The sequence below is a fragment of the Oncorhynchus nerka genome, linkage group LG13 (assembly GCF_034236695.1).
Source record: "Oncorhynchus nerka isolate Pitt River linkage group LG13, Oner_Uvic_2.0, whole genome shotgun sequence".
Classification (NCBI taxonomy): domain Eukaryota; kingdom Metazoa; phylum Chordata; class Actinopteri; order Salmoniformes; family Salmonidae; genus Oncorhynchus; species Oncorhynchus nerka.
Genome location: NC_088408.1, coordinates 75,288,122 through 75,306,214, shown reverse-complemented (window position 1 = coordinate 75,306,214; position 18,093 = coordinate 75,288,122). Strand labels below are relative to the sequence as shown.

Genomic DNA, 18,093 nt, shown 5'->3' with positions numbered 1-18,093 from the left:
CAAAAGCCGCAGCCCTTGCAGTGCATGGGGAACTACTAGTTCAAGGTCTCAGAGCAAGTGACGTCACTGATTGAAACGCTACTTAGCACGAACACCGCTAACTAGCTAGCCATTTCACATCCTTACATGGGCAGAACTGAAAAAGCGTGTGTCGAGCAAGGAGGCCTACAAACCTGACTCAGTTACACCAACTCTGTCAGGAGGAATGGGCCAAAATTCACCCAACTTATTGTGGGAAGCTTGTGGAAGGCTACCCGAAACGTTTGACCCAAGTGAAACAATTTAAAGGCAATGCTACCAAATACTAATTGAGTGTATGTAAACTTCTGACCCACTGGGAATGTGATGAAAGAAATAAAAGCTGAAATAAATCACTCTCTCTACTATTATTCTGACATTTCACATTCATAAAATGAAGTGGTGATCCTAACTGACCTAAGAAAGGGAATTTTTACGAGGATTAAATGTCAGGAATTGTCAAGAACTGAGTTGAAATGTATTTGGCTAAGGTGTATGTAAACGCCCGACTTCAACTGTACGTTGAATCTCACGAAGGGAACAGGAACTGCAGTACAGATGATTGTTCTGTAATCAAATTTAGAGACTATGTTTAGTAATTCCAGTCAGGAGTTGTGTAGAAATGAAACAAGTAGATCTGTATTTATTATGGATCCCCATTAGTTGTTGCCAAAGCAGCTACTCTGGGGTCCAGCAAAATTAAGGCAATTTATACAATTTTAAAACATTACAATACATTCACAGATTTCACAACGCACTGTGTGCCCTCAGGCCCCTACTCCACCACTACCACATCTCTACATTACTAAATCCATGTCTGTGTATAGTGCGTATGTTATCGTATGCGTGTGTCTGTGCCATTGTTTGTGTTGCTTCACAGTCCCCACTGTTCCATAAGGTGTTTTTTAAATCTAATTTTACTGCTTGCATCAGTTACTTGATGTGGAATAGAGTTCCATGTAGTACTGTTGTGTGCCTCCCATAGTCTGTTCAGGACTTGGGGACTGTGAAGACACCTCTTGTGGCATGTCTTGTGGGGTATGCATGGGTGTCGGAGCTGTGTGCCAGTAGTTTAGACAGACACCTCGGCGCATTCAACATGTCAATACCTCTCATAAATAATGTTGAGATGTGGGGCCGGAAGATCTGTGTCTAGATGTGGGGTCGGTTGATCTGTCTCTAGATGTGGGGCCGGTAGATCTGTCTCTAGATGTGGGGCCGGTAGACCTGTCTCTAGATGTGGGGTCAGTAGACCTGTCTCTAGATGTGGGGTCAGTAGACCTGTCTCTAGATGTGGGGTCAGTAGACCTGTCTCTAGATGTGGGGTCAGTAGACCTGTCTCTAGATGTGGGGTCAGTAGACCTGTCTCTAGATGTGGGGTCAGTAGACCTGTCTCTAGATGTGGGGTCAGTAGACCTGTCTCTAGATGTGGGGTCAGTAGACCTGTCTCTAGATGTGAGGTCAGTAGATCTGTCTCTAGATGTGGGGTCAGTAGATCTGTCTCTAGATGTGGGGTCAGTAGATCTGTCTCTAGATGTGAGGTCAGTAGATCTGTCTCTAGATGTGGGGTCAGTAGATCTGTCTCTATATGTGGGGTCAGTAGATCTGTGTCTAGATGTGGGGTCAGTAGATCTGTCTCTATATGTGGGGTCAGTAGATCTGTCTCTATATGTGGGGTCAGTAGATCTGTGTCTAGATGTGGGGTCAGTTGATCTGTGTCTAGATGTGGGGTCAGTTGATCTGTGTCTAGATGTGGGGTCAGTACGGCTCATTGAAGGGGAAATGGGGGTGCTCTGCGTCCCTCCACACTCTCTTTCCGTCCCTCTGTGAAGAGAACACACAGTTCCATTCTGTACCACCGGAAAACCCCATGTCTCAACTGAAACTCAGCTAAATTTGGCTGCATCTCAGTAGTCTCATATGGCATCCTCATCTACTCTCCTTCACCGGTCTAGTTGTGACCAGGGGAGGAGGCCGTATAAGACTATTGACATGCACCCTGAGGTCTTATCTGAGACAATCGAACCTTACCTCCACAGCTGGGACGATGTACCTCTCGTTTCTGCTGAATGACTCCATCTGCTTCATGTCTTCATCCGACAGAGAGAAGTCAAACACCTGTCAATCAGACACAAATACCCAATCTAGAAAACAATCACAGTAGCTGCACAGAATTGTAACCTGTAGCTTCCTAGACTCAGCCGGCCCTGAAAGTCGCATTTTGGGGAAGAGGTTAGAAGTTTCCAAACTGGTCAAATATCATGCAGGTCAATTGGTATTCATTCTACTAGATGGCACTGTCCTCACCTGTATGTTCTGCTGGATCCTGGAGGGCGTGACACTTTTGGGGATGCAGACTACCCCTCTCTGTACCTGCCACCTGGAGACACAGACAGACACACACCTGAGAATTGCTCATTACACTGTGGCTAGTTACACGGAGATGTTTGTGTGTTACAGTGTACTGTGTTACCGGAGTATGACCTGAGCAGGGGTCATGCTGTGGCGGAGGGCGATAGCCCCCAGTCCAGGGTCCTGCAGCAGGCAGGGTTCATCAGGCGAGGCCCAGGGCCTGTCACCGCTACCCAGGGGGCTGTAGGCCGTCACACATACACCTACCGACCTGGAACATACGCAAACTATTACACACACACACCTACAACCGTGGAATACACACACCCAGTTACACAAACCTACAGACATACACAGGGGCACACACACCACTACACACTAACTTACACACACACAAATGTACCTGCAGTGACTCAGCAACTCAGCCTGGGACAGGTATGGGTGACACTCCACCTACAAAGACAAAACCAACACACACATAGTCAGAGAATATTACACAGACATACTGTACACACACAGTCCCATACCTGGTTGACTACAGGCTTGTGTTTGGCGATGCTGATGATATCGTCTGTCTGTCTGGCGTTGAAGTTGGACAGACCGATGGCTCGGACCAGCCCCTTATCAACCAGGCTCTCCATGGCAACCCAGGTTTCCTGGTAGTGTATGTCATCGTAACACACACTCCCATCGGCCCGCTTAGGCATCAGCTCTGTCCCACGCCTGGAGAACACACAGGCAGCTCAGAGGACCATAACATGTCTGGGACGGGTTTCTAGTACAAGTGTGTTCGTTGAGATGTGCAGTCATATTGAGGTGTGAGTAGGGGTGTGTGTGTTGCTCACTGGAAGGCCATGGGCCAATGCATGAGGTAGAGGTCCAGGTAGTTCAGTCCCAGATGTATTAGACTCTTCCTACAGGCTGTCTCTACATCGTCAGGGTGATGCTGGGTGTTCCACAGCTTAGAGGTCAGAAATACAGCCTCACGACGCAGGGCCTGGGGGCCAAAACAGGGGATCAACACACACACATACAAGCACAGCATTCCAGAAGGGTTTTCCTAATGCTCTGATCAAAAAGTGTGTGTGGCTCACCTTTCCTGGTCCCAGCCTCATAGCCAGTGCCTCCCCGACCTCCTGCTCATTACTGTACGCAGCAGCACAATCAATGTGTCTGTAGCCACAGTCTAGAGCCGTCAGCACCGCCTGCTTCACCTACAGTGACACAGATAGTCAACACACACGTTAAAGTTTAGGTTATCTGTGTGGATGTTAGTTTTTTTAATGAGAATTAATAGCATTTTGACCTGTCCAGGGGCACTCTTCCAGGTGCCCAGCCCCACCAGGGGAATCTTATGCCCTGACGACAGGGTCACGCAAGAACTCATGGTTCAGTCCAGAGGTTCTGAAAGGCAGGCAAACTGCCAGACAGACAGGCACACAGAAACACACATCATAAATGTTATATGAGGTAGCAACATGGTGTCCAGCTCTAGAGGCTAAACCATCGCTATAGATCTCTGAGTATGACCCAGTTGACCTGGTGTCAGTTGCAAATCACCATGACTAAGTCTTAATGCTGTGTTACTGATTATCACTCATGTTTGAATTCATTAACTCAGCACAGGGGACTCAGATGTGTAACATATGAGATAATATACCCAAAATATTCATACAACAGTTAAAACAGGCAAATCCTCTCTTTTCTCTCACAGTCTCTTTCAAACATTTTCAACTCTTTCTGAACCTTTCATAACATAACTCTATAAGAACCTAGTTTCTATACCTAAATAGCTGATCCAACTATATGACAGTCACAGGCTGGCTTTATGGGAACACATTACTGATTAACATCATAATCCTCTATGTTACGTGATACAGTATTGTATTAAAGTATAGTACAATGCCTAACATAGGTTGAGTGGTCTGAGCTCATGCTGATAAAATCAGAATCCCCCCCATATCCTACTTCTTTCAGCTTCAGCTTTACAGTTTAAATGTAGTTTGTTCCAGTAGATTAGTACAGTCTGTAACCGTGTCCACCATTGCCTGAACCACAATGTGAGCAAATAGTGATGTAAGATAGAACTGAGATGAGATACACAATAGTACATCTGAGTCACACTAACACCCTGGTGCCGTTCCCCCTGTGGAAATGGAGAAGGTTCTCTAACGTGAGAAGTTATGTCTGTGTGTATCATGCTAGAGAAAGAATATGTGAGGAGTGATAGTTCTTACCGATCAGAAGTCTGTGTGTCAGAATGTGTGTGATGCTCAGTAGTCAGGCTGGTTTTAAACAGACAGAGGTCAAAGTCTGGATCTGTTTATCTGTAACCCAAACAGTTGGGAAACTTCTAAAACGAACTATAGTGATCTACAGAGGACCAACAGGCAATGAACAGCCCACATATAAATAACCCATTTTCAGTCTCAGAATAACACACTCATGGTCTCATGAATTAGAACATTGACACTCAACATCATGTGTCAAAACAAGAAAATAGCCAACCTTAAAAAGGTCCAGTGCAGTCAAAAACATGATTTTTCTATGTTTTATATACATTTCCACTCCGAGGTTGAAATAATACTGTGAAATTGAGCCTTTTCATAATTTTCCCTTTTAGTGAGAGAGCCGTTTGAAAAGACGGCTTTTTGTGGGATGGAGCTTTAGCCTTCCATGGTGACATCACCATGCAGTAAATGAGTTATTAGTAGGAACTCTGAAACAACAGACTTGCTAACTGGTTGTAGTTATTATACACGTCATGTTCAACCAATTAGCAAGTCGGACATCTTCAAGTTTCGACTATCGCGTGAACACGGCAATAATGGACCAATAAGAAGGTTCCAAACCTCTGCCAATAACAGTTCATTTTCAGTTTTCCCTCCCCACTCAAACCCCTCCCAGATAGTCCTCACAAAATTTGACCTTTAAATGTGTTTTTATATGCAACCTGGGATGGGTTTGGTCTAGTAAGTGTGACAGTGTGGTCAGATACAGGATTGTAAACATTGAGATAATGGCAACCATTTTGAATACAAATATTCATGACAGCTCATGCATGCAACTCCTTTCCATTGTAATTTACAGGTATTTAATGCTATACGAGACCATTGAAGGCCTGGATGATTAGGTGGCCATAGTGGTATGGTGACCAGGTTGGGAAGTACACTAGGGTTTAGACTTCTACTCAACTCGAGTGCCATGGGACATTTAGCGACCACTAGAAAACAGAGGTAGTTCAGTGAACAAGCTTGTGTTAGGACTAGCCCTGTAGACCTGAGGGCTCACGTTAGCTCCCAGAGCAAATACATAGGCTTTTTAGCTCAGTGGGCTAACACGGTCCTAAAGCATGCAGATGGCCTGGGTTCGATACCTGGTCCCACACAGTAAGTCGAACCTCTGACATCTCATCTAAAATAATGAGAAACTGGTTTGACAACTTTGTTATGGTGAACCTAATGTGGAACTGTACAATAACATCAAACTAGTCATTTTGTGAGATTTTATTTTCAAACTTGTCGTCATACATTACATGCTACTATTCATAAAAAAGTAATTACCAATATTTTTCTTTCTTATAGCTGGTAACATAAGGTTGTGATAATAAACTCAGAGGCCACTCAACCCCCCCCCCCACTGTCAACCAATCACCGTTAACTTTTCACCTCTATCCACTGCTCCGCTTTCCCGTAGCAGGCAGTAAAAGAAACGCCTGAGCGGGGTCTGTAGAAACCGGAAGCTTCCAGTTTGAGGACGGATCAAACCAGGTAGCTACACGCTTTTGCCACCAGAGAGGAATCAAACAACAACAAAAAAACATGAAAGAAAGATGAGTCCTAAAAAATGGTCAATCAGGTTTGAATGTTTGTACAGGTGTGATCACATAAGAGCTGGCCACTATGTGGCACCATCCGTCAGTCTGTCTGTCTGTCCATCTATCCATACAGGTCGTCATCGTTATCCTCGTTAAACACGGGCCCCCCTCCTGTTCCCCCGGTACCCTGGCTTGGACCACTGCCCCCTGCAGCACTGGATGGGAACCTGTGAGACAAAAACAATAGTCACCATTATAAACCAGGTAGTTAGGGTCCTGGATGCTGATTGGCTGAAACAGCATTAAAGCCGTATGGAAATATGGCCAATATACCACAGCTAAGGGCTGTATCCAGGAACTCTGCTTCGTACTTAAGAACAGCCCTTAGCCGTGGCATATTTTAGCAATAAGGCCAGAGGGTGTGGTATATGGCCAACATACCAAGGCTAAGGGCTGTTCTTATGCACGACGCATCTGAGTGCCTGGACACAGCCCTTAGCCCCCGAGGTGCCTTATAATTGCTATTATAAACTGGTTACCAACGTAATTAGAGCAATAAAAACAAATGTTTTGTTGTACCCGTGGTATACGGTCTGATATTTTGGCAATATACCACACCTCCTCTGGCCTTATTGCTTAAATATACCACAACCCCTCGGGCATTATTGCTTAATTATAGCACATTAAACACTGTCACACACACCCCTGAGGTCACACACAAACGTACCTGAAGCTGCCAAAGCCTCGGCTCTGCTGCAGTGTCTGGGCAAACATCTCGTATTTGCGGATGTCATTGTCGCTGACGGAGCGGCGGGCGAATCGCATGGCCTCCTCAAAGTGGTCCTTCCTGATCTCTGGCACAGGATCATCTTCCTCCACCTCCTGGAGATGGGAATAGAGGGAGGGTGGAAGGGGGATAATTGAAAAAGAAAAGTAGACGGAGAGAAAGAGAGATGGCGTGAACGAGGTGTGTGCGTGTGTGTGAAATGACCATAGCAGAAGGGTTGGTCTGCCTCTCCCTCTCTCGGCGAATCTCGTTCTCGATGCACTCTCTGATGGCCAGCTTACAGGCCCGCTGGCAGATTTCTGTAAGGTCAGCACCCGAGAACCCATTGGTCATCTTAGCCAGGAAGTCCAGATCAACATCCTATAGGATAGAGGGAGGAGACAGGGTGTAACCAATCAACGTCAGGGTAATGACAGATCTATAGCACCTGAAACATCTTACATATTGGTGCGAGTCACTAAATCTTGTTACATAATACAACTACCATCGGGCTCTTGCTACATTAGCATGATGACAGGTGTATAAAGATGTAGTGTTTATGAGCGGTGTGTGTTTTACCTTGCTAATGGGGCTCTTTCGGAGGTTAGCCTTGAGAATGTTGATCCTGCTCTTCTCGTCAGGCAGAGGGATGTAAATCAGCTGGTCCAGACGGCCGGGTCGAAGGATGGCAGGGTCAATGATGTCAGGGCGATTGGTGGCGCCGATGATGAAGACGTTCTTTTTGCTGGACATGCCGTCCATCTCAGTCAGGATCTGGTTGATGACACGGTCGGCCGCTCCACCACCGTCTCCCACATTACCCCCACGGGCTTTCGCTATGGAGTCCAGCTCGTCAAAGAACAACACACACGGGGCTGCCTGGCGAGCCTGTACACACAGAAAAACACAGTAGATTACACCATATACTATTGAAAATGGTGTAGTGGTGTACCACAGGGTTCAATGCCAAGACCACTGTTTTTCTCCATGTTGATTTATGACCTACCATAGCGCACAAATAGAAATGTTGAGTCACTTCTATGTCATACCTTGTCAAAGATCTCCCTGACATTAGCCTCAGACTCTCCGAACCACATGGTGAGAAGTTCAGGTCCTTTGATAGAGATGAAGTTGGCCTGGCACTCGTTGGCAATGGCCTTGGCCAGCAGGGTCTTACCGCAACCCGGGGGCCCGTAGAACAACACTCCCTTAGACGGGGTCATACCGAACTTCAGGAACTTATCAGGGTGCTCCACTGGGTACTATCGGGGAAAGAAAGCTAGAGATAAGGTATGACAATGTGTCTAAGGTTAAACTTTGTGCACCAGTTTGATTGCAGGCTTGCATAGGACGAAGGCAGAGCAGCTAGCGAGGTACTGCTCTGTGTCAGCGGTCACGGGTAGCCTTGCTGTATGGAGAAGGTTATTTTTTCCATCCACAAGTGTCCATATATCCATGACTTATGAAATGTTTGAATCCTTCAACTAATGTGATTTGTGGATTCAAATAAATAATTTTAAATGTGTTTGTGTGCGCGCACATCGTACCTGCACCAGTTCCTGCAACTCCCTCTTGACATCTTCCAGTCCTCCAATGTCCCCCCAGGTGATGTTAGGAACCTCTACCACCGTCTCCCTCAGAGCTGATGGGTTACTCTGGCTCAGAGCCCACTGAAATGCAAACACACGTTTAATATCATATACAGTTGAAGTCAGAAGTTTACATACACTTAGGTTGGAGTCATTAAACTCATTTTTCAACCACTCCACAAATGTCTTGTTAACAAACTAGTTTTGGTTAGGACCCCCCCCGACTTAGTAAACAAACTAAGTCGGTTAGGACATCTACTTTGTGCATGACAAGTCATTTTTCCAACAATTGTTTACAGACAGATTATTTCACATATAATTCACTGTATCACAATTCCAGTGGGTCAGAAGATTACATACACTAAGTTGACTGTGCCTTTAAAAAGCTTGGAAAATTCCATCTTGGCTTTAGAAGCTTCTGATAGGCTAATTGACATCATGAGTCAATTGGAAGTGTACCTGTGGATGTATTTCAAGGCCTACTTTCAAACTCACTGCCTCTTTGCTTGGCATCAAGGGAAAATAAAAAGAAATCAGCCAAGACCTACTTGGGGGCCATTTCCAAATGCCTGAAGGTACCACGTTCATCTGTATAAACAATAGTACAAACACCATGAGACCACGCAGCCGTCATACCGCTCAGGAAGGAGACGCGTACTGTCTCCTAGAGGTGAATGTACTTTGGTGCGGAAAGTGCAAATCAATCCCAGAACAACAGCAAAGGACCTTGTGAAGATGCTGGAGGAAACAGGTACAAAAGTATCTATATCCACAGTAAAACGAGTCCTATGTCGACATAACCTGAAAGGCCGCTCAGCAAGGAAGAAGCCACTGCTCCAAAACCGCCATAAAAAAGCCAGACTACGGTTTGCAACTGCACATGGGGACAAAGATCGTACTGGTCTGATGAAACAAAAATAGAACTGTTTGGCCATAATGACCATTGTTATGTTTGGAGGAAAAAGGGAGAGGCTTGCAAGCCGAAGAACACCATCCCAACCATGAAGCACAGGGGTGGCAGCATCATGTTGTGGGGGTGCTTTGCTGCAGGAAGGACTGGTGCACTTCACAAAACAGATGGCTTCATGAGGGAAGAAAATTATGTGGATATATTGAAGCAACATCTCAAGACATCAGTCAGGATGTTAAAGCTTGGTCGCAAACGGGTCTTCCAAATGGACAATGACCCCAAGCATACTTCCAAAGTTGTGGCAAAATGGCACAACAAAGGACAACAAAGTCAAGGTATTGGAGTGGCCATCACAAAGCCCTGACCTCAATCCTACAGAAAGTTTGTGGGCAGAACTGAAAAAGTGTGTGCGAGCAAGGAGGCCTACAAACCTGACTCAGTTACACCAGTTCTGTCAGGAGGAATGGGCCAAAATTCACCCAACTTATTGTGGGAAGCTTGTGGAAGGCTACCCGAAACGTTTGACCCAAGTTAAACAATTTAAAGGCAATGCTACCAAATACTAATTGAGTGTATGTAAACTTCTGACCCACTGGGAATGTGATGAAAGAAATAAAAGCTGAAATAAATAATTCTCTCTACTATTATTCTGACATTTCACATTCATAAAATGAAGTGGTGATCCTAACTGACCTAAAACAGGGAATTTTTACTAGAATTAAATGTCAGGAATTGTGAAAAACTGAGTTGAAATTTATTTGGCTAAGGTGTATGTAAACTTCCGACTTCAACTGTATACATAACCAGGAGTAGTATAGTTATTATGTACTGGGTTGTGGTAGACTGTGTAGTCTACCCTAGGTAGAGACAGTCAACACTTGGTAGTGTGTTTCCTACCCTGAAGTCGTCCATGGTAACAGCCAGGGAGTTCATGACCTCCGCATCGATGGTCTCATCCTCCAAGTCGATTAGGTCCATCTTCTTCCTGATGGCTTGGAGAGCAGCCTCAGAACACAGGGCAGCCAGGTCAGCACCCACGTGGCCGTGGGTCTCATTAGCCACCTACACGGAGATACAGGGGGAGTTAACACGCAGGCCAGCCTCGGAACACAATGCTACCAGTTCAATGGGTGTGGGAAATGTATGTCAGCCACCTAACAAGACACACACCCAGGATGTGTTCCAAATGGCACCCTATTCCTTCAATCAGGAATTGACAACTTTTTTTGTCACTTGTCCATTGGACAAGTAGGACAGATTTGTCACTTGTCCCCTGTTACGGATACAGTTATCCTGTGTGTGTGTGTGTTTCTTTTCTCTCCTTCTCCCCTCACAGGTGAAAACCATCACTCCCCAATCAGTCAACAATCAATCATCAATCAGAAGACACACCTCCTCCTACTTCCTATCCTATCACAGTTCCTTCCCCATGGTTTAAAAACCCCATCATTTGTTTGTTCTGGAGCTCAATCTCTAGCAATCTCTCTGTAAATGCCATGTCTGTAGGTCTCTGTGTTTCACTCTTGCTTTGTGTCGTAACCTCTCTTTTGTTTAAGCACCTCCATAGCACTTTGTCATCACCTGTGAGTATTGTTTTTGGTTATGGTGTTTGTTTGTTGCTGGTGGGAAAAGGGGGAACCAAGACAAGTCGCCCATGGGCATACACTACCCGTAGGTGAACTTTGTTAAATACACTAGTTAGAACTGGGCGGACCACCCACTGTATTTTTGGTGAGTTAGTTAGCTGTTGTTAAAGTAGGCTAGTCTAGCTTAGGGGTGTTTTTGAATACTTATTGTTTCTTTCCTTGGGTCCAGCTCAGCCCCTTTTCCTGCTCCCCCAATTACCGTGTGTTTATAAATAAACCTAGAGTTTGACGGTAGATTTCTGTTGTCGTGGTTATTTCGTGCACACTTTTACTTTGTCACAATAATAATTTGCATGAGTTACGTTACGGGTCTCATTACCATCCCCCCTAGACTGTCGGGCCAAAAGGGATTCGTAACATCCCCAAATAAAATGGTCCAACGCCATTTTTACATCACTGTATGAAGCAAAGAACCACTTTTTAAAATAAAAAGCATTACTATTTTTTTACCATAGATAATCTGACAAATTTAGGCTACGTTGCCTATTCAGGAAGATCGGTCAAGATTGACATTGAAATTGGACAATTATTTCCCGATGTCCTCCTTCAAAATCGGCCACAAGGGACAACAGTGAGCACTATTACCGTCAATTAGACTTGGGTTTTACTAGGGTGTTGTGGATTGGGCTGGTGGATGGGAGTAATCTATTAATATTGTTCCAATGTTGGCCTCCCTTATTTAATTCTGATCACAATATCAAACAATTATTCTGATGTGTGATTAAAAAAAAAAATTTTACTTGTCCATTCGGGCAACTTAAATCTATATTTTTCCTTGTCCCAGCGCAGAACTTTCTTATTATTTTGGTATTTTACCCCCTTTTTCGTGATATCCAACTGCGATCCAATTTGGGTCTCATTGCTGCACACTCCCTAACGGGCTGAGGAGAGACGAAGGTTGAGTCATATGTCCTCCAAAACATGACCCACCAAACCACGCTTCTTAACACCTGCCCGCTTAACCCAGAAGCCAGCTGCACCAATGTATCGGAGTAAACACTGTTCAACTGACGACTCGCCAAACAGCTCGCAAGCGCCCGGCCCACCACGAGGAGTCGCTACAGCGTGATGAGCCAAGTAAAGCCCCCACCGGCCCAACCTTCCCCTTAACGACACTGGGCCAACTGTGCGTCACCCTATGGGACTCCGGTCATGGCCGGTTGTAACACAACCTGGGATCCAACCCGGGTCTGTCGTGATGCAACAAGCTCTACGATGCAGTACCTTAGAACGCTGCGGGAGGCCTCAGTGCAGCACTTTTGACCAGGGCGGTAGGGAATACGATTCCATTTGGGACGCAGGCCAGGAGTCAGCACACACCTGTTCAAGGTCAACATCGTCATTCAGTTTCATGTTCTTGGTGTGGATCTGCAGGATTTCCAGTCTGCCTGTAGCATCAGGGATTCCAATGTCCACCTCCCTGTCAAAACGCCCTGTAGGCACAAGCACGTTGGAGCATTAAAGCAACCAATATAACTGCACAATAAAAACATAAAAACACCCTGTAACCAACCGGTAAAAATATGTATACGTACCAAATCTCCTAAGTGCAGCGTCTATGCTGTTGGGTCTGTTGGTGGCTGCCATGACAATGACATGAGCCCTCTGCTTCAGCCCGTCCATCAGGGTCAGCAGCTGAGACACGATACGCCTCTCCACTTCTCCATGGGTCTACAAACACACACGCATGTCAACAACGGCAGGATATACCTCTCCATCTAATCATAGGTCTACAGAAAATGTCAGATCAGTTCATAGCTGCTGCACTTTGTTTTTATTGAAGTGATACAATGTTATAGTTGGGGGACCCTTTAGAAGTATTTTTCCATTTCCTTTGTATTCCATTTTTATTCTCTTGGTCTTCACATCAACCGATGGACACCATTAATACCCATTCTCTCTCCCCCACACCTTCTCTCTCTTTGGAGCGATAGCGTCCAGCTCATCAATGAAGATGATGGCAGGAGAGTTCTTCTCAGCCTCCTCGAAGGCCTTCCTCAAGTTGCTCTCACTCTCTCCAGCCAGCTTACTCATGATCTCAGGACCTACGGACAGGAACACAGACAGAAGGGCCATACAGAGCAACATCAAAACAGAAAGAGTACAATGACTTATCATGAACACTGAACCTCTGCCAGGGAAAGGGTAAGGTTTAGAATCTCACCGTTGATGAGGAAGAAGAAGGCTCCAGTCTCATTAGCGACAGCTCTGGCAATCAGGGTCTTTCCTGTACCGGGGGGTCCGTACAGCAGGATACCACGGGGGGGCTGGAGGGGAGTACAGGTGCATGTCAGTCATTAGAACATTTCCAATAGTGAAAAATGCTTAAGCCAATTGAAATGGTTGACTTTCAAGTCTGGAAAACATGTTTATAAACTCTTTACTGTTCAAGAAAGTAAGTAGACTAACACAAGGCCTTGAAGATAGTGAACGGTGTGTGTTACCTTGACTCCTATAGCCTTGAATAGTGCAGGGTGTCTGAGTGGCAGCTCCACCATCTCCTTGATCTGAGCCAGCTGCTTCCTCACTCCTCCGATATCATCATAGCCCACTTCATTCAGGGACTCCTCCTCATCCTACACACACAGAAAACACACACAGAAATACATCTGAGGCTTGAGAGTTCGTTTGCTTACTAGGGCTAGGTATTTGCAGGGACTTCAGGATACATAGGTCCCGATTCATTACATATTCCTACCCGACCCTCTTGCTGTGGACTTGGAGAAAAGCAACGCTAATTGGCTAAAAGTACAATGCCTAGATTTACATAGGCTAAATTAAGAGTGCTCTGCCCACAAGCAATTGGTTGAGGTTGTGACCCACCTCTCTCCTGATAGGCTCTCCCTCGCAGTGGATGACGGTATCGGGGGCAACGATGCAATAGGGGTTGGGGTCAGTCTCCACCACCTTGAACTCCACCGCACGCATACCCCCCCGAACCAGGAAGATATCACCTACACACAATGACATATTACAGAATAAAATATAGAACAAACAATTGTTCACCGGTGCTGTTTTGAAACAAAACGATTGGTAACAGGTGTGTGTTAGGGATGGGCACAGTTAATCGACTATCTAGACATCTGAACAGACATTCGTATTTGAAAACATTTTGGGATAATTTTTTAGGCATATTTTAACAGTGAAAAAGCTGTTTAAATTAAATGGTCCATGTTACACACAAGGATATACAATGACATGTGAAATGCTTAATTTAATAAAACAACAAACTTTAGAAGGTAGTGTTTATGTACGGCGCATTGAGCTACTGCTGCTTCAGATGTCCCATGGCTTTGACAGTTCATTGTTAACAGAACTGTAAATGCAGCCTAGTTCTAGGGACACAAAGTGAATGTTTTATTTTCAAGCAAATTCTCTCTCATAGGTTATGGGTTGCGTTTTACATTTGACGATCATAGCTCATTTAGCCCTCTGGTCAGCCCTGACAGCGGTATGCATGCCATTTTCCCCACTTCAAATAGCAGTTAGCCTACAGGAGCACACTAACAGAGGGTCCACAAGACCTGACACAGATTCATGCAAAACACTAACCAGAAAACTTTTTTTTATTATATATATAATCTGTTCTATTATGGCGAACATTAGACTTCACGTTCACTGTTAGCCTAGGCTACTGTTAGCTAAAAACTACTGGAATAGCACCCTGAAAACAACTGTACACTATCTGCTGCGGCATCATTCTGATTAGAGGTCGACCGATTATGATTTTAATGCCGATATCGATTACTGGAGGACCGAAAAAAGCTAATACCGAATAAATCGGCCGACATATATTTTGTAATATATATTACAATTTGTAATATTTTGTAGAATTTGTAATAAATAACAATTACAACAATACTGAAATGAACAATGAACACTTATTTTAACTTAATACATAAATCAAATCTATTTAGTCTCAAATAAATAATGAAACATGCACAATTTGGTTTAAATAATGCAAAAACACAGTGTTGGAGAAGAAAGTAAAAGTGCAATATGTGCCATGTAAAAAAAGCTAACATTTAAGTTCCTTGCTCAGAACATATGCAAGCTGGTGGTTCAATATTCCCAGTAAAGAAGTTTAGGTTGTAGTTATTATAGGAATTATGATGCGTCGACTATTTCTCTCTATGCCATTTGTATTTAATATACCTTTGACTATTGGGTGTTCTAATAGGCACTTTAGTATTGCCAGCCTAATCTCAGGAGTTGATAGGTTTGAAGTCATAAACAGCACTGTGAAGCAAGCATTGCTAAAAACTTGAAATCGGCCCTAATTAAAATCGGTCGACCTCTAAATCCGATTGGTCAAAAGAGTAGAGATTATTATATATAATTTTGACTATACGAATATCCGGAAAAATATATTTTATGTGAATAGTGAAATCATTTCAAATGCTCATCCCTAGTGTGTGTACTGACCCTTGCGGATGGGCCTGTAGGCCTCTAGGAAGTAGGGTTTGAGGTAGACCTCAAATAGATTGCCAGTGATTCCCTCCACTGTATCATCAATAGGCAGAACGTGGATCCTCTTCCCATACTTCACATCAGGACACGGCTGGATACTGCAACAGGAAGAATAGAGAAACATCACTCATCTAAATTTGCTTTGGGCATATGTACAAAAACAAACTTGTTTGTTCCCGTGTGTGTGCATCTGTATGTGTACCTGATGACATCCCCCAGACGGACGCGGAGGTTGTTGCGGACCACACGGTTCATGCGGATCTTCTCATCAGAGCAGGTGTCGTCAGACAAAACAATACATACTGACTCCCTGCGCTTCTTCCCCTTCATCAGCACTGTGTCTCCACGAAACAGCTGCAGCTCATCCATCTTTGCCTAAAAACAGAGTATGAACACCATGAGTTTCACTAGATGTTCTAAATACTTTTAGTACAGCAGGATCAGATCGTTTACAGATCTTTGCCACAGCAGCAGCTGAGAATCAAAATAACACATGCTTGCTTAGAGCCAGAATAATTACATTCTGGGACTGTGAACAGAGGATGAGGTTACAAATCCACCCAATCACCTTTGCCTACCTGAGAGAGAGAGACCACACTGTTGTCTTCATTGATGGATTCATCAACAATCAATCTGTTAGGTCTGGTCTTCTGCTTCAGAATCGCAGTGGAAAGATCATCATTTTTGGATCTGGGTGAAACAAACAAAAGCAATAAGTTAAAACTGACTGTCTGATATTTCACAGTTACTACATACACATTAATACTTGAGCTCCCAAGTGGCGCAGCGGTCTAAGACTCTGCACCAGGGTGTCACTATAGACACCCTGGTTCGAATCCAGGCTGTATCACAACCGTCCGTGACTGGGAGTCCCACAGGGCAGTGCACAATTGGCCCAGCGACGTCCTGGTTTGGCCGGTGTAGGCCGTCATTGTTAAGAATTTGTTCTTAATTGACTTGCCTAGTTAAATAACGGTTAAATAAAATTTAAAAAATCCTTGTCCTATTGGGAATATTGATTAACAACGTCATTAGCTAGCTAACTAGATAGATCAGTATAGCTGGCTATAAATGCCGTCTTTGCAAAGCTAGCTATTTAACATCGCGCAATCACTTGACTTGGCCAACTTTCATATTGTACACTTTGTTTCATGATCAGCTAAATAGCTACGCTGACGTTAGCTAAATCCGAAATACTGTTCATTCATCGCCAGCTAATGTTTGCTAACTAGCTACTAGTAGCCAAGCTGCAGGTGACACAGCAAAAGGACACACCTTTATATATATATATATATTCCTAAATGACCTAAACCGTCATTACACTTTGAATGATACGTTTATTAGCTAGCTAACTAAACGGGTAACGTTAGGCTAACATGTTAACGTTAGTTTAGCTAAGCCAGTAAGTAAGTGACATGGCCGGCATTTTCATCCAGCTTTGACAGTTAGCTAGCTACCCAACCACTTACGTTAGTTAACGTCAGGTAGCTAGCGGGTTGGCTAACTAACATTAACACATTTACATGGTAATGTATTTAAAAAATGTGTCCTGCCTCTAATTCATCATCATGGGTCCTTGGGTGAGTTTGTCAAGCCAGAGAGTCACAGGCTAGCTAGTTAGAAACACATGTTAACATTGGTTAGCAAACTGTGCCGGTAGGCCCAGCTAGCTACTTTTTGTCAGGTTAAGTTGCCTAACGTTAGCTAGCTAGATACAAACGTCTGTCAGTCATGTACGGTAGTTTTGGACATTCCATTGACTGGTCCCAATTACAGTGTACAACGGTACGTGCTAACGTTAGCTAATACTTGGTTACCCAACTAGCTAGCTAAATTCACTCGTAGTAAGAGTCTTCCATAAACCGTAATGTTAGTATGGCATGACATCCAATATGCTAACTAGCTAGCTGAGGTAAAATACCAGAAGAGTCTAGGAGCTAAGCTAGCTAATTCGCTTGTAAAAAATACACCTTTGTGTCTATTTATACTTACTCTCCTCCCGAGGCCATGGTGTTACTCCTCCTGAAATAGCTAATGTGTATAAATAAAAAGTAGCTACTGTAGCTATTTGTTAAGCTTTGTCCGCAAAGTAACTTCACAACGTTCCCTTGAGCTCTTCTTCTTTACATTTGTATTGGCGGATCGCATCCATGTGGTGCATACACCACCACCTACAGTAGTGGAGTGTGAGGCCATTCAAGGCCTCTTCTTCGTCGATGCGGTTGGCATCCAATAAATGTTGCATTACCACCACCAACTAGACTGGGTTATAACACCCTTATGCTTTACTTGAAAAAAGGAAAATAAATTAACATTTAACCTATCCCTACACCCATTAAAAAAACACCACCCTACTCCACTATTTAAACCTATCTAGTCCTACCTCATGCCAACAGCCTGAAAGGACGGGACACCACCAATCAACACTCTCTTCTGACCTCAAATCTCGTACACCCAAATACTTTTCTGCAGCTGCAACCATAACTTCAGTACAGTTGATAACCATTACTATGAATGCTAAAAAG

General features: G+C 44.2%; 2 protein-coding genes across 3 annotated transcripts; both read right to left on the bottom strand.

Moving 5' to 3' along the window:
* Nucleotides 1–630: 630 nt before the first annotated feature.
* LOC115140150 (aldo-keto reductase family 1 member A1-A-like) lies at nucleotides 631–4,709 on the bottom strand. 2 transcript variants are annotated; one of them, XM_029678302.2, is made up of 10 exons: nucleotides 4,608–4,709; nucleotides 3,677–3,790; nucleotides 3,465–3,584; nucleotides 3,216–3,367; nucleotides 2,898–3,093; nucleotides 2,774–2,823; nucleotides 2,492–2,641; nucleotides 2,326–2,398; nucleotides 2,050–2,136; nucleotides 631–1,842 (listed from the first exon to the last, which is right to left on the bottom strand). In XM_029678302.2, exons 2-10 carry the CDS (start codon nucleotides 3,755–3,757, stop codon nucleotides 1,777–1,779), a joined length of 975 nt encoding a protein of 324 aa, XP_029534162.1. In that variant the 5' UTR covers nucleotides 3,758–3,790; nucleotides 4,608–4,709; the 3' UTR covers nucleotides 631–1,776. The 2 variants fall into 2 exon arrangements, with proteins under 2 accessions (XP_029534162.1, XP_064882773.1); XM_065026701.1 differs by lacking the exon at nucleotides 3,677–3,790 and having other exon boundaries at nucleotides 4,608–4,697.
* Nucleotides 4,710–5,861: 1,152 nt separating this feature from the next.
* LOC115140149 (transitional endoplasmic reticulum ATPase) lies at nucleotides 5,862–17,721 on the bottom strand. Its single transcript, XM_029678301.2, has 17 exons — nucleotides 17,561–17,721; nucleotides 16,147–16,258; nucleotides 15,771–15,943; nucleotides 15,524–15,666; nucleotides 13,922–14,052; nucleotides 13,543–13,674; nucleotides 13,263–13,365; nucleotides 13,010–13,143; nucleotides 12,634–12,769; nucleotides 12,419–12,531; nucleotides 10,350–10,514; nucleotides 8,501–8,623; nucleotides 8,003–8,215; nucleotides 7,533–7,841; nucleotides 7,179–7,334; nucleotides 6,915–7,069; nucleotides 5,862–6,414 (listed from the first exon to the last, which is right to left on the bottom strand). Exons 1-17 carry the CDS (start codon nucleotides 17,575–17,577, stop codon nucleotides 6,309–6,311), a joined length of 2,421 nt encoding a protein of 806 aa, XP_029534161.1. The 5' UTR covers nucleotides 17,578–17,721; the 3' UTR covers nucleotides 5,862–6,308.
* Nucleotides 17,722–18,093: the final 372 nt, after the last annotated feature.